The following is a 26,600-nucleotide window of genomic DNA, read 5'->3' on the forward strand; positions in this document are numbered from 1 at the left end:
CGTCGCCTTTTAGAAGAAAAAGCGAAAAAGCGAAAAAGAGGAAAATGTATATACATCTCCCGCGCTCGCGTTGCATGTGATACCCGTCGTTAGTCGTTTTCCGTGTATGCGCATTATCGCGCGCGACCACGCGAGTTCGTCTGGACAGAACTTCGGTCGACAATGATGAACAAGCGCGCGCTATCAGCGCGACGCACCGATCCCTCACGGGATGACCAACGTCACGTATGTGTGACAGCGATCGTTCTTCTCGCCGCGTAAACAAACTTTTACAATATTATATAAAAAAAAGTGTACCGGGTGATGCGTGAGGACCATCTGCCGGCGATAGCGATGTACTCGAAAGCGTATCAGGATTGAGGAAATTATTCATATCGCGCGATACAAAAGAATTATACGCGGCTTTGTCAGCTTCGATTGCAACGTGAAGAGGAAAGGCTGCTGGTCGCTTGGTTCGCCCGTCTCGTCACGTCAATTTCACCAATCTTTTCTGCCCGTTCTTTATTATCGCACGAAAAGACGCGCAGCAGACGGTCGCGAATCGAGATCGCGTCGATATCGAGATCGCGCGATTTATAGATATAATCGCCGGCGTTTCGCCAAGCATAGAGAAATTCGCTCGTTTCGCGTTTGCATCTCGCCGAGCGCCGAACGGCTCGAGGCTCGCGACGGGGATATTTGTGGAGGTACCTTAAGCCCGGTCCATCTGCACTACGGCACGGATCATAGAGAATGCAGCTCGTACAGCCAATATCCACTTTGTAATCTGCGCACAGGCGCTTCCTACGCGGATGCGCGTGAATCGAAGGTAGGTAGGTAGGTAGGTAGGTAGGTAGAGGTGGGTAGAGGTGTACCTTCGGAGGGAGTAGGCGGATTCCTAGGTGTGCGCATCTTCTGACCGTGTGTTGCCACACACGCGTGTCGGGTATCTGATTCCCCAACGGAAGTCCCGTTCTTGCCTCAATAACGCAGGCGATTCGTCGGGAATAACGATTGTTTCGCGGCCGACGGATCCGCCGCTGAACGCTGACTGAAACGGACTCGAGAGAGTGAGGGAGAAAGAGAGGGAGGGAGGGAGGGAGAGTGGGAGAGAGAGAGAGAGAGAGTCGCAGGCCGACGTGTTATCGCGTGAAAATTAATCTCGCCCGATGAGGAACGATAAACGTACACACCGCTCATTTCCTCCGCGATGGAAATCGTTTCCATTCGAAGTCGGAAACTTTGACGGTACGAACGAACGAACGAACGGGGAAACGCGGGTGATTTTTATCGCGCGCCGACGACTACTGCTGCTACTGCTACTACTCCCACCGGCAGCACGTTGCGCGCGGCTAATGCTAAGCGCCTCAGCTGCTCAGGGTGTGAATAAATTCCAGCGGTACGCGCCTGGCCGCGGACCACTGTAGAAACGTAGCGATCGCTGATAAGGAGCGATATGGATTTTTAATTAGACACTAATTGTCGGTTGTATCGCGCCTACGCGAGCGCGCGCGCGCGCGCGCCCCGCGCGTCCGCAAACTCGAGCGACTTCGATGCGACGAACAGAGAACGGGGAAAGGGAAAATGAGGAAATTGGACGATTATGCCGTGACAATCGGCGAATCAGCGATAATCTGATTTTTCGATCAGGTAATAATCACATCTTATCCCCCCCCCGATCCTGGAATGCTTCAATCGCGTTTGCGCAGCGAATTATCGTTTGTTCCAGCCTCCGAGTTCCGACGTGTATTCGACGGACGGGCATAAATCGGTATTGTATTCTTGTGGTAAATGTTAATGACAACAATCTTACGCGTTGCTCCTACTTGCGTTTTCTTGTTAGAGCAACGAGCAACATTCTTTCTCAGTGCGTAACGCGTGCAGAACGCGTGACGTCAGCTGTCCGTGAAATAAAAATGCGGCGATGATATCCGCGTAATATGTCAAGAGGAACATCAAACTTTGACGCCGGTGTATTACGCCAGCCAAGTTCGCGCCATTCATCAAGATCAATTTCAGATCACAAAGGAATGATTCTGTCGGCAATCACCTGCCCCATGTGCGCGCGGTCGGTCATAACCGGCGCGACAGATATCGCACCTGTAATACACCTGCATCTGATCGCTCGATTCGGAAGAAATTTATTGTTCCGCACCAATTATCGGAAATCTACACGTATTGTCTGCAATTGCGACGCGAGATTTATCGTCGATACACAAATCGCGCGTTAATTCATTCCGACTCTTTTAATTATGGAATCGCGCGCGCGCGCGCACACACACACACACAGTCGGCCTGTCGTGTATAATTATCTCGCGACAACGTTGTTGCGATTAATCCTTGCGTCAACTCGACCTGCCAACCGTATATCATCGTATACCCCCTTTTCGTTCTTTTTTGTAAGTTCAAGCTTTTTTGCGTCGATATCGAAATTTCGACACAATATTATTTTACGCGGAAATAACATGTATAATGTTGAACAAAGTGTTCCCACACGTGCGACGAGGAGGGTGCTACGAGTGCGAGAAAGTATCTGAGAAACGGAGGAAACAAGCGGCACACACAATGAAGCAGACGAGTTTCTCGCGAAACGATAGTTTATCGTCCGATTATCGATCATTACGCGATCGTCGTGAGCGAGTAAGCGGGATTTATGGCGGCCGTGATAATCCAGCAGCGGCGAGAATGGAAAAAACGGGCACACGGAATGAGGGTGATTTCAGTTAAACGTAGCCGGGATCTCGACTAATTGTTATACACGCCAGATGATCACGCGATTGTCGACGGGACGAAGCGAGAGAGAAAGAGGATGGGGCACGGAGGAAGAGGCAGGCAAGGAGAAGCCGGGTGATTTGTCGGCGATAACTGCGAGAGGGAATGGAGAATGTAGGAGCGCACGACCGATTTGGAAGACTAATTCACCGCAATTATCGCCGCTGCGAGATATGCTCTTGACTCACGCGGATTTCTAGACTTCATCATTGCCGTCAAACATCCGTGCGCGGAGAGAACGGTGTCGATTTCTACCACCTAGAGCAATATAGCGAGCGAGGACAATCTTACTTAATCTGAATAAATCTCTCGAATAAACATCTTATCTTTATACATATCGTGAAACGAATAAAATGGATATTGTCAAAGTATTAAAAATCTGCTTCGCTAAGAGGAGGCGATATTGTGTTTCTCAATCTGCTCTTTCAGAACCCGATTATATTTGATCATATTTTGTAATCGCGCGGAAGGAACGATGAGAGCGATACGCTCGCGTTGCAAAAGGAGATTGCAGACACCCGTGGTAATTGTGCGGCGTAAACGCGCCTATCTACCGACACGGAAATATCGAGTCTGCAGCGTCGCGGGCTATCGTCGAGCATCGTAATCGCTCAACCTGCTAAGAGAACACCGTCACGCGCCCCGGCAGGTTACATTCGAAACGGTCCGTGCGTCGCGGAGCGTACGCCGGCGTTTTACGCCGGCGTCTGCACGCGGCCTGACGTTGCGTTGTGCAGTGCACGCACGCACGCAGCCGCGAGAGTTCGACGCGCTGCGCGGCGGCGTATGTACGAACGCACGCAAGAACGCATGCACCTTACGCACATTGCGTACGCCGCATCGGCAAACGGAATGCCGGAAGTTTCGCGATACTTCGATCTCTTCAGACGACGGTAAAAGCCGCGACTATGCGCGCGCCGTGCGATCCGCCGTGCAATAAAATCGGCGACAAGCCGTGAATTCGTGACGCGACGCTCATAAAGGGATTTACGCGCACGTTTGAGAGGAACGAGCCGACGTAGTCGAGACATCGGGGAAACGTTATCGATGTGAGCGCGGGTGGATCGATTACACGCTTCGATCGCGCGCGAGACAACTTTCCCTCATTGCGAGGATCGGGAATCGGTCAGCCGACTCGGAAAGAGAGATAACGTCGGGTCGTTCGCGTTGACCAAATTGATTAGGGAATTCGAAAGAAAAGATTGAAGATAAGATAAAATATAAAGACAGAGAAAATAGAAAGTTGAATGATAGGGAAGATATGGGAGAAGTGGAGGGAAAAAGGGGGAGATATATAAAGTTGAGCGCGCGTTATTAGTGTTCTCAAGATATTGTTGGCGACGAAAAATTAATGGGATCTAACGACTGGAGCGAATAATGTAATCACTCGCAGGACCTTTTACCTAAATGCATTTATTGCGTGTGCGCGTTAGATCTCGTTATAAGTTCCAGCTCGACAGCTTTATAACTCTATTGTTCTTATCGCGCAATCTTGCTTGGCTTACAAGCGGCGCTATGTCGCCTGCGCGAAGGCGGTACGCGGTTGCAAATGTATTTATAGTTACAACTTTCGCATGACAGAGACATTATCGAGTCGGATTAAACCAATACGCGCGCTTAAGACCGATTTCCAATTTGCAAGGACTCGATAAGTGGAAAATACGAAACAGCCTTTGCGCGCGCAAGGTTTCATTTACTAATTTTATAACGCCTTATTTGTCGGAGCCAACGAGATTTGCAAATAAGACAAATTCTCCAATAGTTATAAAGAGAAATTTCACTTCACACGAATACGTACGCAATGAGTAAAGTGAGAAATTATATGTATATACCGTCGTTATCAAGTGGAAATTTCAATCAACCGAAATAAACCATCTGCTATCGTAATATATCGTGTAATATATAATACATGTATAAGGACTTGAAATTCACATACGGTTATTATAAAAAATACCAAAGATCTCATTAAAGAAATAACACCTCAGAGGAAATCCTCTTTAGATATATAGCCATGTCATTATAAGAAAAAAGTGGAAGGAAGGGGAAACAAAGCATCGGGATTAAAATCGCAATCTTATGACTCTCTATTTTTAACTTTTCATCGTCGACGGTTTCACTTATCAATGATCTACATTTGACGTGAATGTCAGGCGGCGTTTTAACATACTTTCAATTTATGGGTAATCAATTGCATCTCGTGCATAATACCGTATTATTACCGTCATCGAGAATAGGTTTACGATATCTTTCCTGCCAGACAAGCTTGACTAATCGCGACACACAAGCGTAATTAATTGATATCAGTGGGAAATATGTAGCGGAACACGAATTCTCGCGGCTGAAAGATCTCACAAATCACAAAGAAGTCTTTGAAACGTGCATTACCGTAATTGATATGAATGTTACGCCGATATTCAGCAAAGCTTTAGATAAAATAAAGACGTATGCGTGCGTGATTTCGCAAAAATGTATACCACGATACCACCACGGGAAGGAATGAGAAACGGGTTTGCGATGCCGGCGATGTGGAAAACGGAACACGGAAAGAAAAGAATCAATCGTTTCGCCGATTGAAGATTGATTACGCGGTTGCCGCGATGTCCGAGATTTAGCGCGGCAATGCAGTTTCTTTGTCGCGCTCGCTTTGTATTACCGGGACCTTTGCGCCTTTCCATCCCGGATCAATCCTTTCTCCTCCGCGATACCGTATCTATCTACTACGAGTGCCGCGACAATGCGAGCCGAGCGTCTCAACAGTTCACCGCGAGATTAATATCTAAAACGTTCTTTTTTTTTTCTATCCAACTTTTTTCCTTTTGCCACGCGCATGTCGCGCGTCTGATAATCTGTTTTTTGCAGAGTCTGACCAAAAAAATGTCATCTCTAATCACGTGATAATTATTACACGTCTTTTGCGAAGTCACGGTGACATTATAGTCTTGCGTATCTTTTCGTGTGGAAATATGTGCAGACTCACCGTGATGTCTTCTCGCCCTCGTAACCTTGCAAAGTGCGATGTTCCTGCAAATGGCGGAAAAGATTGCCCAACTCTGCAAGCTGTTCGTTTCTCTGCGTCATCGACTCTTTCAGGGCCTGAAACAGCAAGAGCGAATTGCGAAATTAATAAAATACCAAGAATTAGATGCGCGCGTTCGAGCTTCGTTACAATGTTGTTTGGTACGAAAACAGAAATAGCTTGCTGAAATTTTGCGTTTCTGTGTTTGCAGTTAACAAACAACTGCAAATGGAATGAATTAGCGAAAAAAGAAGCGAGAACAATAGTAGGCATTTTCGTTTGAAAAAGAGAAGCGCACCGTTCAATCTTAATCGTGCCAATCGCGTCTTCTATTGTACGCGATATAGAGCGAAACTAAAAGAGAAAAACTAGAGTGAGAGACCGGAGAGCGAGAAACGGAACGTGGAGGGTCGAGTAGCGCGCGGATGAGCAAAAGAAAAAAAAAGTGGAAGAAAGAAGAGGGGAAAGAAAAAAATCGGAGCCACCGCTCCTCGAAAATAAAATCGGTTTTCCGATAACTGGTTATTTGCTCGCACAAGTGGCTCGCTGACTTGGCGAGCACGTCGGAAGCGGTTTTCGCGTGTAATATTATCGAGTTATCGGTAGGATAGGAGAGCATTGATCGCCGGTAGAGAGACGCCGGGAGAGGATGGACGAACGCGAAGAAAGAGCCCGAAAGAGGGTGCTCGGGGGAGGAGGATAGGAGGGCGGTGGATGGAATAGTACGAGAGAGAGAGAGAGAGAGAGAGAGAGAGAGATGCAAGGTAGACGAACGCACATTGCACGAGCACAATATATCCGCGTGATTACAATATGTCGGGGCTCGAGAGACCAATATCAACCTGAAGTCGGCTCAGCCAATGCTGATAATCCCTATTGTTGATGCCTCCACTCGACTGCTTCTCGTGCACGAATACATCTTGTTTCAAAATTTCGAGCGCGTACTCCGCATGTACCGCGTAATATTCCGACGAAGGAGAATATCCTCGCGTGCGCGCGCTTGCGATGGAAAATTCTCCCACCGAAATGGATTCTCGTCGGGTGATTCCGAGCCGCAAGTTGAAGATCCGCGGACTTCTCTTCCCTGCTTTCGATCGTGAGAAAATTTTAACGAGGGGGACGGCCTATCTTCCTCATCTTTGACCTTCGAGCTTCTCGCGAGATTTTCGAGGGCATTTCTGTGATGTAAAAAAGTACACCCGATCGTTTTTAACGAGCCACTCGACGAGTTCAGCTGTTTGAACTCAGAGCTGACTGACATTTCGGGAAGCTCAATTCTCTCTTTGGAGCGCAACGAAAATCAAGCGTATCGCGGTGTCCTATTAAACGGGAGTCCGGGTATCTCTGCATTTGTGCACGCGTCGCGCGTCCGGATCGCGAATCGCGTTAAAAGAGAGGATCGGAATGGTGGATATGCGGACGACGAAAGAAACAAAACCTGTCCTCGTCGTTTATGCTCGACGTCGGCAAGCCGCAGGCCGCCTTTCACACATCCCACACGAAAGACGATGACGACGACGACGACGACGACGACGATGACGACGACGACGGCGGCGGCGGCGGCGGCGGTGGCGGCAACAGCGAGACGAAGCTCGGTCTCTCTTTCAAAACAATTACGCATTCTTCTATGCCCGTTCTCCCACGTCGGCTCTATCGTCTTGTCGCAATATCGCCGGAGTGCGCTTTGCCTCACAGCCTTTCTTTCCTTCTGTCTGTCTGCCTGCCTGCCTGCCTGCCTGCCTGCCTGCCTGCCCTGCCGAGCGTCGGAAAAGAGCCGCGAATCACGGCGAATGCGCGATTTACTCGGGGAATTAGCATAAAGAAAGTGTCGCCGTTAGGTGTGTTCCCATTTGTCGCAGCTGATTTATCCGCCGCGATCCGACGATTACCGTATTTGTAAAAGAACCATAGGAAGTCGCGCGACAGTTTCTCCAGCGAGTAGCGAGTTCGTTCATTCCGGCTGTCGTTCGGTAGGATTTCGCCGTTTCTTGCGCGTGCCCGCGCCGATGATATTGATCGTGTGATTTTTCTTGCAATCTCGCGCCTCGCCAAGAGAGAGACTCTCATTCGTTTGCGCAATCGTGTCGTGTGCAACGCACACGTTCTCGCACAGTTACGTTGAATCGCGATGAAATGATAATTAGGACAGTTGCGTTTTCGTGCACAACTGTTGCTGCTTTTATACTTATTAAAAACATTATTTATATATGTGTGATTTTGTGAAAAATTTCCAGATTGCACATTCCAGATTTTTAGATTAGGTATTTTTTTGTAAAATTTCACATTTGACACTCCTCATCTCGCGTAAGAAATGAAAAATGCGATTCACGACAGGAGAAAAATGTTACGTAATCATGTAGAATATTTTTCGTTTCCGAGTTATTAGAGCGTCGGCCACGTTTATTTGCCTTCGATGTACGAAACGTCACAGGCGCTCCTCGATTCTCATTATATCTTAGTATTACGCGACAAGACCGAGAGTTCGCGGACTGTCGGAAGGCTGAAGACAAGTGGCTTGTGCCATCAAGATTGTTTCTGTCATGACTTTCCCGTACGCTATTCTCTCGGCAATGCTATCATATACCCCATTCACCTGCGCGAGCAGTCATTTACGATTTACGATCTCTCCGCTCTCATCTTTGCGCACAAAGGAGCGCGCACGACAGGTTTCCCATTTCTCTCTCTCTCTCTCTCTCTCTCTCTCTCTCTCTCTCTCTCTCCCTCTCTCTCCCTCTCTCTCTCTCTTCCTTTCTCTCTCTCGCCTTCGCTCTCATGTTCTCTCCGCGGGAAATATTTCGCATTCGGGTAAAGGTAACAAAACGCGACGGAACGCTCGGACGGCTTCGGCGTATTCTAGAAATTTCAAGGCGAGAGACGTGAAAAATGTACTGACGACGAGTCGCGAGCGACATTTACAACGATAACAATATCTAAGACGGCGACAGCATTCTCTTCCACGATGAAATCTTCCTCCGGCCGAGTCCGAGAGACGATGTATTTTTCTCTCCGGCGTATGAAACAAGTTTTAAGATCACCCGAGAGAACACACACGCATATGTTTGCGTAAATATTTGCGACGGGCGAAAATATCTCCGGTTTATACAAACAGGAAGAGCGAACAGCCTATAATTTCCTGGATTTTAATAATTACACTTATCGTGGACAGCGCTCCAATAAATAAGATAATTACTATTGCTACAAATTGTAATTGAAATGCGATTTCGCGCGTGGATAGGATCTCGCGGCTGCACGCGTTCGCGAATAATCCAAAAGCATGTCCGATGCAGCGCATTCATATCCTGGTCTGTCGCGATAACCCATCGGCTTAATCGCTCGGCTCCGTACGCACAACCGCGGTACGTTCCGTAAATAAAAAAGAGAAAGGAGAAGAAGGAAGAAAAAAAAGAAAAAACAGAAAGAAAGGAAGAAAGAAGGAAAGAAAGAAAGAAAAAGAAACTCGCTAGGGTGGACATCGGTAGGGTGGAATAAGATACACGCGCGATACGAATTATGTAAATGCAATGAGAAAAACAATTTCACGGCCGGTTTATGACGGTCAGCTGCGTCGTCGTAATACGCAAGGCGCGCTCGCGTAATTAATATATCGCCAAGCTGATACGCAATTTTGCGATCGTTCTCCCTGGCCGCGCGCTCGATCTTCTTCTTCTTCTTCCTTCTCCTCCTCCTCCTCCTCCTCCTCTTTCTAACTTGAACGAGAGACACGATACTTATCGGCGAATGTGCAGCCGATAAGAAGAGGCGTCTCGACGAAGCCCATATCGCGATCACCTCCCGAAAAAGGATTGCCTGCTTGCGTCGGGAAGGGAAGACCGGAGTTCGATTAACCACCGTCACGGGGCGGTTACGGTATTAATTAACGACGTTAATTACATAAAGTTAAATAAAAACACACGACGGAAATAGTCGCGATATGCATTCTCAAGCTCGCTCATTGCTATCACTTTAATCCCCCGCTGCCGATATCGCGTCTTTAAAAAGCGTCTCTAAAAAGCTGCCGCGGCTTCGCGATATCACTCGGTAAATCGCGTATTTTACGCACCTCCGCGCCGATAAGCGTAAAACGGGCGATATCCTCGGCCTTTCGACGACGTCGAGTTCCCGTCGTCCACTTCACTTTATTCCCCGAGTATGTTGCTCGCGTTAGAACGAGGCTTGTATTTACCGCGTAAAACGTGCATGCTATTTCGATGCAAAGATATGACAGCGTTTATCGAAACTCGCGCGTGCTATCGCGCGAGCTTTAAAATAATCAACGTGTATCATCCGAGCGCTCTCGCGTCGCACAAACCGAGCTGATAATCTGATCATTCAGATATCTGCCACTTATCGCAAACCCCGCAAATTGAGGAAAATATGAGGATAATTTTGTAAAACCGAGTTACAATTTCATTGTCGCGTGAGTCTACGTTAATCAAACAATTATCGTTGACCGATCATCATCTCTCAATTGCCATTACTGTCATCACTTGTAAAATTTGTTAGAAAAAGAAACTTGTTACCTCAACATCTTTCATCGTCGAGGGGATTGGAACGTTAAACTCTGGACAATTGTTGTTGCAGAACGACGGTCGACAGTGAGATCGTAAAGCAAGCAAGAATTCATCTCGATGAGACTTGAGCGTGTGAGCGCGTGAAGATGTCATCGCGATCAGAATTACCAGCGCAATTTAGAGCGACAATTTATGAATTTCAAACAACCCCCCGCAAACAACTCGATTCGCGCGTAACGTCGCTGCCAGTGGTGCTTTCGGTGTCGTTTAAATTTTTCAGAGGAGTAATATCTCTGCCGGCTCTGCTCGGCCCGGCGAGTTACCAGCCGAGATTTCTCGAATGCGCATTTGTGTATTTCCGCACGCCGCCCGCGCCCGTCGCTTGCGGTGTGCACGTAGGCGCCAAAGTGGATGCGCGCATAAATTCGCTCGCGCGGTACGTTAAAAGATGCGAAGTGATTTCGAGCGTGCGCCGCATAACAGGGCGAGAAAAAGGTATGTGCGCGCGCGCGCGCGCCCCTTCGGGTTACGTTCGAGCGAGCGAATGAGGCGGCTCCGCGCGTTTTTCCGCGCGTGTATTATAAAATACGCTTATGCAAACATCAAAACTCCACGCGCCTTCACGCGTTTTTCCCCGCTCGCGACCGCGCGCGCGCCGTGCCGGTTACGCACCGCGAAACGTTAATGACGAGTTGTTAACAACGAGAGAGAGAGAGAGAGAGAGAGAGAGAGAGAGACCGGCGGCAATGGCGGGGGCGGCGAACGGGACGGCAGGGATCCTGATAAATTGCGCGCTACGTAAACTTAAGCCCCGGCGACCCCGCGCGCGCGCGGCCACGGACATCCTATTCTTACCTGGGACGTGTCACGGGATACGATTGCCGTGCAAATTACAGCCCGCCGGACATCCGCGATGCGAAAGTGACGCGAAGGAATCGCACCGGCTTCTCTTGCGCTCAGCAGAACGAGCAGGTTATTTCCACGGCTGTGCGCGGCCGTGCTCGTGCGCGTGCGCGTGCGCGAGCGCGTAGTGTAATTGGCGAGTGGACGCTCTGCTGCGCAACGAAAACGACGGCGCGGCTAAATCTTACCGTGTCTATTGTTGAGTTAGCGGTGATTGCAGTTTACGGAAACGAGAGCAACAGCTCTGTGGTTACCGGCGACGTCAAGTAATTACCGCGATCCGCTCTTATGATTCTCGCGGGGAACCTCGGATACCTAGAACCGCCACTGCCACCGAGAGCACCATAGCGGAAGTGTACTTTGCGCGAGCGGCGCTGCGGTCGCCGCCGACTTCCGCGCGCGCTCACGAGGCACGTCTTCCTCTCTCTACAAAGTGCACTTTATGACTCCGTCATTCGCTAGGGGGTACACCGCGAAATAAAGGAGACCCGATGCGGAGTCGATAATTTCGGGTAAAATTGCTACCAGCTCAAAGAGGACACCTGATTCTTTCTCTTTGTCTACGTACAACGCTACTTCCGCTGCTTTTCACAATATTATCGTTCCAAATATCACATTATTCTACTCAAGTGTAAGCTTAAAAAAAAAATTCTTGAATTTGATCATCCAACAAATTCTAATGATTCTTTAACACAACTATTCGGTTGGCAACTAAGTGATTGCGGATTTTAAATAAGAATGAAAATTCAAAATTTTAAATTTGCTTTTTTAAATTTTTTTCAATGCATATACGCGATACATTGAGCTTCTCTGCGATATCACGTGTTGTGCTATGACGATCTGAATCGATAATGGCCTTGATATGGGTCTCATCGACTTCAACTGAACGGCCAGATCGTTGAGCATTTTTCAATGAAAAATCACCAGAACGAAATCTGGCAAACCAATTTTGACACTGCCTTTCTTTCAAGGCTTCATTCCCATATACGGCACATAACTTCTCGTGTGCTTGCGATGCGTTCTTGCCTTTTCGGAAATAATACAATAAAATATGTCTGAAGTGCACGTCTTGCTCTTCCATTCTTAAGTTGGGATAAAAACAAAACTAAAGAACTAATCGATATGATTTTTGTACTAAATGAAAGGTAGAAGTCCAAACAATAAGAAAAAAATATAGGTTAGGTACTTTGAACACGTTTACGAAACAAAAGAAAGTGTAAAATCCATCTGTCGACAAAATCCGCAATCACTTAGTTACCAACCCAATAGACAAAATGAATTAATTTAATTGGAAAAGCGCAAATTCCTCCTATGTCGCATTCCTTTGCTATTGTCAAATGATTCCTGAAAGCATGTTCAGAGGCGGAAAGGATGGTCATCCCCGAGTTCGACACATCGAACGATCGCGCGCGCGCGCGAGAATCGGGGCGCACGGATCGAAACGTTTTTCTCTCACCAGGCGTATACTTATCTAATTGTCCGTAATCATAGATATTTTTGGATCGATAAGAACAAGGCGGGTCCGTGCAACGTCCGGGGCGAAATCCGCCTCTGACGGTGATGTATGTACGGGGCGCCTCTTAAGGTGCGGGCCTTGCGAGATTGATGGGTCATTTCCAATAATTGTTGCCGATCGCCGCTTTGCGACGGCGGGGGATATATCCTCGGATACCGCCTCGCCGGTATCGGGCCCCATTAGCATAATCACATTACGCGAGTGCATTCTGGGCGCGTGTGTAGGCCGCTCGCGCGAGTGGGATAGATAGGCGGGTAGCGTGCGAATACGCTGCCGTTGGAATTTCATCTTTGCAGCGTCGAGCGCCACGCCGAGAGAAAGAGAACGAGAGAGAGAGAGAGAGAGAGAGACGCGATTATTTTCCGCCGTTTTCCTCCGGTTCCCAGTCAAAATTTGTCATTGCAAATTGCACGACCGTGTGCGCGGCGCCATCGTTAATATGCTATTGTTCGTTAATTATTACATACGTACGTACATACATCCGTCCGTAGTGGATCGTCGTTATTTAAGCGTGACGCAGCCTCGAAAACGCGTAGATAGATGTGCGGACCTTTTTCCTTTTGATCCCTCACATAACGGCAAGTTTATTCGGTCAGAGGAGGGACACGCGGAACGCGCTTTAAAAATTAACGAATCGCCCTGAATTTTACGATGATAATCCACGCGGCGCGTCACGTCGCTTCAAACGTTGGCCCGGTCAATCAGTCACCTCGTAAGCACGTCCTGCGAGTGTGAATTACGAAGCGGAACGCGTACACTGCCTGCAGTGCACACGAGTGCACGTTTCTTGCGTGCGCACACATGCACACACATACACACACACGCACATACAGACATTATCTAGCTTCTTAACAAACCGCTATTAAGGCCGACGATAAAGGGCAGCCAATTATAAGAGAAGCCCGGCGGGGTAATGCGCAACAACAATTATCCGTGCGTTCGCCCATAAACGCGGACGCTCGTCCAATCCGCGGCCACTGAGAAATTAGGCAAGGCTTTGCCGTGCGCGCGAGAGGGCACGCACGGAGAAAGTCAACGTTTAACAAGGGCTTTGAAAATCGCGCGAGCGGATAAAGGTTAACCGCGCCGCGGCGTGGAGGAGGATAACGCGGGGAAAGGATCGTTGCAGCTCATTAGCCTTATCGCTCTGTCCATCGTTTAACCTCGCGCCTTCGCGGCTCTCCGACACGGCGGAGGTAAACGGCGACGGCGACGACGACGACGACAACGGCGGCGACGGCGACGGCGACGGCGACGGCGACGGCGACGGCGCCTCTCTCGCGGGTATATATCGGAATTTTAATAGAACATCAATTTAACGACGAGACATCGACGACTTTCGTGACGACGCCCGGATCGCGTCACCGCGCGGCGGCGCGGCGGGCGCCCTGAGATTCGCGAGACCGTCGGCGAAAAGACCAAGCCGAACACGACGCCGCTCCTCCACCGGTATATAATCCGACAGACAGACGAACGGATGAACGGACGGACGTACACACACGAACGTGGCGCACGTGCTCGCGTCTCGCGTGTGACGTAAGACAATAAATTCCGCAGACGAGAGCCGTGCACGATCGAAAGGTCGCCCCCGCGAGGCGGAACGGCCGCGAGCGAAAGAGCTCGCGCGCGCGCGCGCGTATTCTCCGCGTGATTTATGCGGCCGCGGGAGATCGCGAAGATCGTCGTGACTGATTCGGCAGACAAGTGGAATAAATGCCGGGATAAGTGTGCAGGATCGGGTTCCACGGAAATCTGTATCGACGTTTCCACGTCGCGTATGCGGAGGGAATTGTGCAGTGAGAATTATTAGGGGATTTTGCAACCGCGTCTCAGGAAACGCATCGACGTGACGTGATGCCTGTTGTTTCATCATATATCTTCGTTGTGTAATTTCCTCGTGTATTTTCAGGGATTTACCTTAGGAACTTTTACATAAATAAATACTTCACTCCTACTCTGCTTTCATTCACGTGACAAATTAATCGCAACCGAGCGATCCTCGACACATTCCGCTAACGACGTCGCGACATTCGCGTATTCGACTTTCGGATTTTCTTCGCGATTCGAGGAACAGCACTTGCGTTATCACGAGAGAGAGAGAGAGAGAGAGAGAGAGAGAGAGAGAGAGAGAGAGAGAGAGCATGAAAGCGTGACTCGACGTTCCGTGGACGAATAATGCTTCGGAGCTTCGAGCTCCATCGTGACTCGCCTGTGATCAGTGCTCCACGCGGCATGGCATGGCGGCGCGTGTGTCAAGCGCAATAAACCGCGCCAACTGTGCAAAATCGCAGACGAGCGGTCGTGTTTATCGTGCGAAATGAACAACCGATTTACTCGACGGAAATCACAACGACGTTTCCCCAATGACGGCTGCGAAATTATTACGGATAGACGGATAGTACGCGTTATTTCCCGAATTATTACGAAAGTACACGATATCGCATTTATTTTGTCGACGGGCTTGGAACTCGTTCTCGCTAACATGAGTAAGTGCTCACTCTCGCGGCTCTCGCGGAGTCGACGATTCTTTCCAATCCCTCGCTCACTCTGTTTCTCTTTCTCCCTCTGCCTTTAGTGGATGCCGGTCGAATTCACTCGAATCTAAGCTCCTAGCGCTCTAGACGTCGTTAGGCAAATCTATTTTCGCCCCGGCGTGGGTGTCGCGATATCCCGGCACACATTTCCACCACGTGGGTTTCGGTTAAGTAACCATCGTCTTTCGTTCAATTGTCACGTTCACGATTATTCGACTCCAGTCTCGTATAGCAGTCATTTTCAAACGAACGCCTTCCATTGTGCCCCGACATAATATTTGTATATCGCAATCTACTCTGGTCGAGTAGTACTCCTTCGCACTCTGCCTCCCCACTACCTCTCCCGTGCCATAAAATCTCGTTCCGTTCGTTTCTCTTTAATATGGACGTCGTCGCACTTGGCAAAAATAGCCGACGACGTGTACGTCTGTGTACGGTGACGCTTGTTGCGAAATGCGATATAAATAAAAAGAAAACATTCGCGACAAAGCTTTCCCGATCCGCACGCGATTTTTACTCTTTCGCAAATTCGGGCAAAAAGACGCAGAATGAAAACAAATCAATCATTGTTCACGGATCCATGATAAGGAGGAGGGAGGAAAGTGTCCAAGTGAACGTTGAATCTCCAAAAGAGAGAAAAATCGAAATCCGGAGAAGCGGCAGAGGGCTTTTCTCTGCATCTCGGGCGAGATCTCGCGCGCATTCGTCATTCTTCGAGCACCTTCCCCAAAATGAATCGCGATCCACGTCGACTCTGCGCCAGCCAGCCAGCCAGTCAGCCAGCCAGCCAGCCAGCCAGCCAGCTAGCCAGCCAACTAGCTAGCCTACAAGCCAGCAGCCAGACAGACTTACGGATTACCTTTCGAGACGCACACAACACGCCACACATGCGTGTACGCACACATACACACGTACAATCCGCGAAGCGAAGCGGTGGAAGCGGTCGGCTAACGCGCGCCGCTCCCACGGCTTCCCGGGGACGAAGATGAAAGAAGAGCGCTGATACCGCGCGCGCACGAGGGGCAATCATCCTTTCGTGAGGAACGAAGAATCGCAGGAAGAGAGTCCTGGCGATGTGTACGTGTGTGTGTGCGCGCGCGCGCATAGTAGAGCCTCGAGACGCGGCAGCCACGGCCGCGGATGATTCGATTTGATAGCATTAATCAGCGACGAGCTGGCGCGGATTAAAGTCGCGCCTGCGAGCGGTGTAACGTTTCAATTTGCCGCGCGAGCATTCGAAGGGCACCGTGGGTCGAACGGCTAATACCGCCGGCCATCCATAATTCAGTCACCTTTATTTGTATCCGCAGCTTCAACGCGAATGGTAGCGCCGGCCGGCTAGTGTCGTTTGTTACCTGAATTCCGAAAGCATTTCTCGCGGATGATTGCCGAGCGAGTCTTGGGGATAAAGCTTCTCTCTCCTGCCAGTCAAAATCACTCTATCGCCTCGGACTGTGATTTTTCACGAGGTTCGAGATTTCACGCTTACTTGGACACTTTCGACAAAGCGGTCGGAGACCGACCGCTTTTCATTCTACTTCTGCTTCTATAGCTGCCGCGCGCTCAATGGCGTTAGATTCTACATACGCGAGTTTCATTTTTATCTCCTCTTTTCAGCTCTTGAGTAAAATTGTTCATTTGTGGTGCACAACCGATGTGTAAAAATAACTTTTTGATTCTTGCTTGATAAATCGTAAAATTATAATACAAAAAATATAATATATAATGATGCATTATATAGATGTACGATTATACTAGTTTAAAAATAATCTGTCGTGTATATACAGTTTGTCGGAAGAAGAAAAACGCCGATTTTTTCTCTATCTTGTGTTTCATTTAGATTCAATGTCATTCAATTAGAATAGGCGAGACGCCGAGTCGAAGTTTCTCGCTCCTACGTTTAGTTCTTAACTTTCCGATGTCTACAGATTTTACGTCATGTGTATATACACGACAGATTATTATTAAACTAGTATAATCTCTCAATACTAGTTTAAAAATAATCTGTCGTGTATATACACATGACGTAAAATCTGTAGACATCGGAAAGTTAAGAACTAAACGTAGGAGCGAGAAACTTCGACTCGGCGTCTCGCCTATTCTAATTGAATGACATTGAATCTAAATGAAACACAAGATAGAGAAAAAATCGGCGTTTTTCTTCTTCCGACAAACTGCTCCGCATTCTTCGCGCGATTAAACCGTAGCTCTCACAGTGATTGCCGCAGAATTCAACGCCGCGTTGGCTTCATTTCGAGCAACATTGTCGCGCGGTCGCTTTCACTAAATCTTTCCCGTTTGATATCCGGGGCTGCAGTAGCAGTGCGGTAGATCGGATTAAGAATGATCGATAAGAGCGTTGCGAAAGAGATCCCGTTCGCGCGGCGTAGCGCGAATGCGTGCCGCGCCGATTGACGCGGGAGTGAATTCATTTCGTTTGTCGTTTTATGTGCTTCATTACGGCGGACCGTTGAGAGCGGAGGCCAGCGACGCATAATGCGTGCCTCGGTAAATCATAAATTGGCTGTTGCCACGTCGCGAGACTGATACAAATCAAAATTTCATATCGACATCGTGGAGATTACGCTGCTCCCCCGATACCGGCCGCTAATGAGCAATTAGCGCGATCGAGTCGATGCGCGCATGTGCGAATAAAAATTACGCAATCACGCGTCACAACGTTTGGATTTCTCGCTCGATATTATTTCGATCGGCAACGCGATCGAATTGGGTTTCTACTGTGAGGGAAACGTTATTGTATACAGTCTCGACTTTTACCGTAGAAACAAATCGAGATCGTCTTCTTTGTCGTGTAACGTTCAGAAAGCCGCGGAAATTGTAACAGCGGTGGAAGATTGCGCAACAATCGGAGACCGCTCTGTGCAATTTCCAGCAAACCGCGAGGTTCGACGCAACAGTAACGCCGGAGCACGCGCGAAACTTCAAGTTCCGTTCACCTTGTCGCGACTTCTCTCGCGCGAGACTTTCCAATTTAGGCGCGACAGGTTGTTCACGCAGCTGCCAAAGGTGTTAATTAACTTCTTTTGTTCCTTCCTAAAGTTTCTTATTAGCACCTCGATCGTTCCTTCAGCGACGCTCGATAGAATCGTTACTCATCAAAAGTCGGCCGCACCTGTTACAAAGGCAGATATCGGTCGGGCGCTCGTTCGTGCTCGCGCAAAAATTCATCAGTCACGATCCATCGATCCATCGATCTATCGATCGAACGATCGAACGTTGCGAACGCGCTCGGCGCATGTTTAACGCACAGCTGAAACTTTTCGCAGGAGTGCCTCCGCCGGGCTTCGCCCTCGCCTACGCCGCGGCCGTGCATCGGGCGAAACTCGAGGGGGGGAAAGAAAAGACGGCGAAAGACAGCGGAGAAACTTTTCCCGATGAAACTCGAACCGTCCGAAAGTGAATCCCCCAGACATTCGTCCTCTGATCTTCGAGAACGCGTTAATACCAGCGCGGATAATCCGCGCGACGCGAGTCGTTACGTGATTTTTTAATTGAACGGATTACTTTCGATTCCTATTATGCGCGAGATGATATATCAAGTGTCTTTACATCGAACATGTTGCTGTACATGTATCGTTAACTGAACACTGAAACATTAAAACAAACGCGTCTCATTAAACCGCGTCGCATTAAATATCACCTTCCCTCTCTTTCTCTCTCTCTCTCTCCCTCTCTCTTCACCCGCTTCGATATATTCGAGATCGAGGTTTCACGCACCTTTTTTAAAAGAGATCCCCTGATACAAAAACTATCACTCAGCTGTCATTCCACGCGATGACAGCCTCAAACCGCCGACACGAAGCCGGCCGCAACGCGACTTCGAGACGGCCAATCAGCGTCGCGAGAAAGAGCCTTCAACGCTTCGATATAAAGAGGCTTCAACGCTTCGATAAGAAATACATTTACAATGTTGACATACGCTTTTTATCAAAGAGATAAATCAATCTCAGAATGCAGGAACTCGCAGAACAGCGCGACCTGTTTGGGCTCGGTCTTTAACAACGCGCCGCGATTACGCGGAGCCACGATCGGTGCTCTACGGTGGAGGCCCTCGCCGTAATAACAGTCCGCGAACCGGGGCGTAATTGCTACCCTGCGCGTGGAAATGGCCATTCTCACTCGAGATAATCGATCACAGTCGCACGATTAATAAGCGATAAAGTCGCCGAGCTTTACCCTACCTTACCGCCTTTCTCCTTTTCTCACAGTCACAGTCTCTCCGGCTTTCTCCTCTTTCTCCGTTTTGATCGCGTAAAACGCGACCCGGAGGAATCCCTAGCCAGCGAAGAACCAGCGCGCGCGCAATACACCCCGGCGCGGCTTTTCCCGCCACGCTGTCGCGCACCTGTCGCAGGTAAAGGTGCATCCGCGATGGCAGCGCGGAAAAACTCGGACGTGCGCGCCGGCCCTGTTAAACCATGAAATTATCGCTGGCAAAAGTGATTGTTCTTACGATCATGTCTCGGAAAATCATTGCTCCAAACAGCAACAACTATGCTAATAGTTTCAGAGCTTGGAAATTTGATGCTATTGAAATATATCGCGATGCTTGGTACGATTTCACGAACGACATTCCCCGAAGTAATAACGGATCGCCGAACGTTATTGGGAGGAATAAATGTCACATGAGCGACGCACCGCGTCATAGTAAGGACAAAGTGTGTCTAAGCGGTCGGTTTAAATTTTACTCGTAACGCGTACGTATAGAGAGAGTGAGTAATGTACGTTAACGGTCCTTCCATTGTTTCGCGTTGCATTAAGATATCCAGCTGTCTGTCGGTCTGTCAATTTCAATTATATCGGGACTCACTTTTGCCATCATTGCCTTAAAGATTCATAGAGTCATGCATTTTAATTAACAGACTTCCTTCTCACTCATTTGTGTACACCAGCTACAACAATAAGTTGTATAAACTACCAACTACTAACTCTTTTCATTTTCATCGAATGGAATTTTTTCGAGACAGTTAAACCTTTGAAATCTTTTACATCTCATATTTTCTCTTTTCTTCTTTCTTTTAACATTTTCAATCTTTTACGATGTTCCCCCCTCGGATCAACTTGTATATATCATACGTTCGATTAGGCGCGACAAGAAACGTTACAAATTTAAAAACACAGCCAACGTCCCAAGCATATATAATTATAATTATTAATTATACTTATTATATTAGCCAATGAGAACCAGTTTTTCTTGGTCGGTTAATCGATCACTGTCGCGCCATTAATAACCCGTAATATCGCCCGGTTCCTTCTCTTGCTCGGGTACAAGGTGAACGCACTCGCGACGTAATCAGCATACGCACGTTGCATCGCTCATCCTTGTTTACGGACGACGCGCAGCAACAGAGCGCGATCGTGTCGACGCGAGAGAACGCGGTTGCCGGTTGCAAAACGAACGACGTTGATTTGTTGAGTCGTAAACTCAAGGAGCTCGCCTCATAATCCACAATACGCGCCCACGTACGCAGGTATGCGTGCGTCCAACGCGACGGTAGCGCGTTCGTTGTCGCGAAAACGTTCATTTTTCGCGCGCCCACAATCAATCAAGCGCACGCACACGACGGATAAATGATCGCCAAATAACCACACGACGGTCGTCAAATGGTTGGAATTTATCGGTGGCTTTTGAAGAAACTTTGCACTCGAGCGGTACTGCGATCGTGCGATCAGTCCGCATCGGATACACGATAATATTACATGCAACTTTCCGCGCACATAATGATTGTCGTAAATCAGATAACGCGTGATAGCAGCTAATGCATATCTAATTATGCCATCACGTCCCGTACGTGAAATTATATCATATATATTCTCTTTTCTTCGCCAAAGTTTCAATCTTGTGAGAGTACGCGTGTCTGTAGAATATTAGAATAATTATACGTTTGTGTGTGTGTGTGTGTGTGTGTGTGTGTGTTTGTGTAACTTTTGAGCGGCTAAAACAACCGCCACTGATAAACGATAAAAATCATTCCAACGTGCACGTGCAGTAACGCGATACACGAATGCACGGACAATGTAGCGCTGCGCAGCGTACAATGTTATACCCGTTAGGCGAGACGTTATCCTGGGAATTTAATCATACGCATACCGAGTCGACAGTATACGAATACCAAATTCACCGATCCTGATTTACGATAGTCGTGAGATTTCATTTAATTATCGTATGTTCTCTCAGCTGCAAACCGGAGAGCAGGTGAGACTAAAGTAAAACGTCGCGCACTATTTCACTTGATTCGCGTATTTCACGTATTCGGACAAAGAGAAAGAGAAATATATATTTATTAATTTGCATCCTTCCCACCCTCTTCTCCCTCGTAAATAAATAAAATCTTTCGCGACTTTCGCGTTTTGTAACGAAGCAAAACGCATATGCAAATGACGCCTACGTTTGCGTAAGCGGAAAGACGCGACCATTTCTTTTGCAAGACAATCCGGTAACAAGAGAAGCGATTAGTAAGAAGAGAATATCGTGTATGCAACTTGGTGCGAAATTTAAGTCTTTGCATTAACCAACTTTGCCGTCATGTCAGTGTGCGAAGAACTCAAGAGAATCATTGTCGAGTATTAAACGAGTCGCACCAAAAAAGTCACATTAGCGTGCGAATTGCGCTATTACCACGTGTATGTGCAAGATGCAACGAAAAAACAGCGATAATAATAAATAAAAAAAGAACAAAAAAAGAGAAGAAAAAGAAGAACACGCTTCTCTCCCGAGGATCTATCAGCACGTGCAAACGAAAGTATCGAACATTGCTCACGCAAAGATACCACGCTACCATTTGCTTTGCTCTGTACAGCGCGCGATAAACGGGGATAATTAATGATTTCCGGAAATAGCCGAGCATACGGTACAGCGCGTCATCGCATCGTACGTTCGTCGGATCTCGGCGGGCGATAAAACGCGAACGGTGGCGCATGCGGATGGATTTGCAACAACGATAACGAGGGGGTGCTCGGGAGTGCCGATGAATTCTACGTGACTCGCGGGTGCGACAAAGAAACAGAGAGGAAGAAACGACGACAACGACGACGACGACGACAGTGTCGTGAGGCGACGTCAAGGGAAAAAGAGAAGAGACGCGAAGAGTACAACGAGAAAGAGAGAGAGAGAGAAAGAGAGAGAGGGAGAGAGAGAGAGAGAGAGAGAGAGAGAGAGAGAGAGAGAGAGAGAGAGAGAGAGAGAAAGGGAGAGGGAGGGAGGGAGGGAGGGAAGGAGGGAGAGGGAGGGAGAGGGAGGGAGAGGGAGAGAGAGAGAGAGAGAGAGAGAGAGAGAGAGAGAGAGAGAGAGAGAGAGAGAGAGAGAGAGAGAGAGCAAGAAAGGAAGAAACGGTAAAGGGCACAGAGAGGAGAGAGAAAGAGCGAAGGAGAGAGCGCGAGGAAGGGACAGGGAGAGGAAGGAGAGTCCCTTGTATGCATTCGTGTAACACTTTACCATGAAACGATTGCACAAGTGGGAACGCGACCCCCATAAACCACCGTCGACCCCGCTTCCTCCACGGTGTGAGAGGAGAGCTCCTTATTACCGCCGGCTTGGCGAGAAAATCAAGAAGCCACGGGCACGTCGGCATCGACATTCCTTGCCCCGAGTTGGAGATTTGATAAATCTTGGAAAGAAATCATGGGAAAGCGGAGCCGAGGAGGGAGGGACTGAGATACTTTTCCAGAGAGACCCGATGTCGCGAACCCGCTTCTCGATCATTCTGTCGAACTCGTGAACTCGCGCCTGATACCCGTTGCTTTTATTGCAATATCAGTTAAATGTTAATCTGAATTTAATAAATTTTGTCCAAATAGAGTTTAAAACCGCCGGGCCAGGGTTCAATCGACACTGGTAGAAACAGGTTCTTACTCACAGGCACGATTGTGATTCTCGGATGAAACGTCGGAAAGTGGAACGAAATATCGCCTTCTTTTTAACGGACGGCAGACCGATGTATCACAAAGGGAATAATTGATAATTATATTATAGATTCCAAGCCTGCGGGAGATTGTTTGTAATCGCGCGTTTGAGTCGAGACGCTATATGTCGACAAGTATATTTATCTTGATTTCTCATCGTACGCACGGAATTACACCGTACTCGTCGGCTGAATGACATTCACGGTTAAAAGTCAAGGCACTCGGAAGAATGCTTTTTAATTGTCAGCTGTAGCGCCGCGCGATGAAATGAGGCGTGGCCACGGATGGATTTATAACGCATCGCGATATCGGCCAACGTTTTCAATAAATCGCGATACTATCTGCGGACATGCGCGTGAACTTCTAGTTAAGCGAAACATTCAATGCACTCGCATAATGGTATCATTTATCTCGTCTCACGCTCCACAGTCTCTTCGCTTTCGACGATTTATCAATTCCACGGTCGGCGGCCGTGCATCGATGCGCGGACGTTTGATTGCAGAGGAGAGGGGGATTCTTTGGCAACAACATCCGACACCACTAAATTGTATCTTGTTGTAATTAAAAGCGTCAATCGCATGAAAGCCAGCAAAAATTGCATATTATTGCTCTCGTGTTTCTTTCTGAAAAATCAACGATGTAGCCATCGAAAGTTATCGCCGTTTTGCGAAGGTACACGAATCTAATCTAATCGAACGTGTTCGAAAATTGCTTCGAACACGCCTTCCTGCTCCAGATTGTGAATGTTGAAATAAGAAGGAAATAATGCGAGTAGCTGCTGCAAATTTTAAGTGTCACGAACGGGAGATAATTAGAACGCAAAGACTTTCAATAAATTCTGATAAAACGGGATTCTCGGGACGAGATCGGACGTTTCCCTACAGACAGATATAGTAAAAAGCTCCACTTGGAATTGCTCGAAAGAATATACGAGTAAAATATGAATCTTGCAGAGGATAAATTACACAACATTCTGCACACAATGCATGAAAAGCAAAACAAGCCGATCTAATCAGCCACGTTGAATCGTTCGCCCGTTGAAACAGACAACGATTGAGATGTTGAGATACCACTGCGCGTTATCTGCTCCTTATTGGACGATCGATCGAGAAACGTGCGTCTATGTACGAAGAAAACGATCCGCGTTATATTACACAACGAGCGCGTCAATTTGATCGAATCGAGATCGCGGTACGAGAGCCGGCCGCGTTTTGATCGCGCAGATAAGTCAAATTTGCAATGAACGCACGGGCTAATTGGAAGGAAATCTAGTTGTCCGGGAGAGGATCGTTTTCGCGGAATTTCGATTACAACAGCGCGTCGCTTACCGTTACCGCGCGCGGTTGAGAGATTAATCTCTCTCTCTCTCTCTCTCTCTCTTCGCTATCCAACGGCTATCTAACGGTCAAACAAATCTATCGACGACCCGCGCGCAACGTGGCCTTTGACGACCGCACAAGTATCGCAATTAAGTCCGCCTCACGGTCTGCCAAGTTGATGTAGCGCCTCGCGCACGCACGCACGCACGCACGCCAACGCCGTCGTCATTATTATCGTTGCGCACGGCCAGTCGCACATTCGCGCGTGAAAAAAAAGAGTCTCCTCTCGCTTTTACCTCCTTCTCTTTTTTTCCAGATATTCGAGATATATCCCGTCGCACGCGTTCTATAGCTAGCCTCGACCAGTGCGTACTCGAGGTACTCGACGACGAGCGTTGCGACACACGGCGTGCTGAAATTACGCCGGGGAGATCGCGGAGATTTCGCGACGTGCGCTCGCTCGCGGGTATCCTGTCGGCGGCGTGTGCAACCTGGCGACTTAATCGGCTTTTCCATTATTTTCAAGACCCCGGGGCGACCTACACGCGTGTTTACACACGCCGGGTGGTAGTGAACACGCGTTGAGACACAGCCGTACGCGCACGAGGAGACACACACACACACACATTCTCACGGTCGTCATTAACCGTCAACGAGATTCCAAGATAGAGGAGGAGCACGCGATAGTCGTCCGAGACACAGATGCGGTCATTGTGATGCAAATCAAGCTTTATCGTAATATTTCGCGGTGCTACCACGCGATATCGTATTGCGACATATGACGTATGACGACGGAGTCGTTGAGTGCTGCTCGAGTAGCGCGCTGCGCTCAATCTCCGCGTCGTGCGAAATTCGCGGTCGTTTCGTCAAACGGCAAGTCCGAACGGCAAGTCGAGCTGCTCTGTCGCGCTGCGACTATAAACGTACCTGTACGTAGAGACGAAAGAATTTGTCATCTGTCGTCAATGGCAATTTGGACATGTATCAAACACCGACGATTACAATATTTTTCATTAGAAAAGATGGCACATATGAAAATGTGTGTTTTGCGCTTCGCAAGTGCTCTTGCGATTACCGAAAGGATTAAAATGCGCTGTCGGTTCGTGGGAAAATTATTTGTAGTTTTGAATTTGCCAACGAGCACCGACGAAGCGCCGACGATCTTTTCTACCGGGAGGGATATCGGGAGAGAAAGGGCGAATTTTTTAGCGATACTAATCTTCGAGTAATTTCCAATAAAGTTCAAGTAATTTATGAATATATATTTTATATTCGTAAGTAACCACTTCCAGATAATCTCTAACCGACAACGAGAAAGACTCATCGATATTCACACGTATATGCGACAAAAGCGGGCCAATTAGAGTTTCTCCTTTCTGACAGACTCCTGTTTGTTTGACGAATCACATTCGACGAATAAATTCGCGATTGGCGGTAGGGTTAATTACTTTTAATACCAATTACGAGCAGTTCGTGTAATGATTATAAGGCGCGGTTCATTTGCGCATGAAGTATGCAATTAGCGTCTATCTCTATTATAATCATCGCGCATAAGAAGCGATAATTAACAGTCGGCGGTTGACAAATTGGTTATCGCCGTTCGCGATCGCTCAGCCGATGATTAATCGTCCGCTGATTTTTCACAGGAGTGTTCCAGGGCGGAAACGAGTCGCTTCATCGAACGCCCGCGGGCATATAACCGAGGTCCTCGTATAATCTTCTCTTACCGTGTGCGCGTCCATTACTTTCATTTTCAACTTTGCCGCGCTAAATGTAACTTTGTACCTCGCACGACAGATGTTCATTTATTATTGCGCGTATAATAGAAATAACCGCGTTCTGATGAACCGTTCTAATTTTCACGCTGCTTCTTAATTGTCGTATAAACGTTAAGAAAGCAGTTAAAGTTACAACTTCAAGTTCACGTATTCAGATTAAGAACGCGCTGTTAATGGTGGAGCGATATTAATGAAACGCGGCTGATCTCGATCGTTTCGCGTCGCGTGGTCCATTTAATTCGCGAAATCATTTAATACGAAATTAATTTCACAAAGAGAGAAGCGTACTTTTCCTATCTCCCGCTGATATAGAATAATAACAGTTGAAAATAAACGCAGACGTCGAGAA

At 48.0% G+C, this 26,600-nt stretch overlaps 1 protein-coding gene across 1 annotated transcript in view; it reads right to left on the bottom strand.

Moving 5' to 3' along the window:
- MESR6 (misexpression suppressor of ras 6) overlaps positions 1-26,600 on the bottom strand; it is a 720,981-nt gene that overhangs the window by 116,678 nt on the left and 577,703 nt on the right. Inside the window, exon 8 of the mRNA XM_025306807.1 lies at positions 5,729-5,844. Coding sequence (XP_025162592.1) covers positions 5,729-5,844 — 116 coding nt within the window. The remainder of the gene's footprint in view (positions 1-5,728; positions 5,845-26,600) is intronic.

Source organism: Harpegnathos saltator, unplaced genomic scaffold (assembly GCF_003227715.2).
Source record: "Harpegnathos saltator strain DR-91 unplaced genomic scaffold, Hsal_v8.6 scaffold80, whole genome shotgun sequence".
In the NCBI taxonomy this organism is placed as follows: Eukaryota; Metazoa; Arthropoda; class Insecta; order Hymenoptera; family Formicidae; genus Harpegnathos; species Harpegnathos saltator.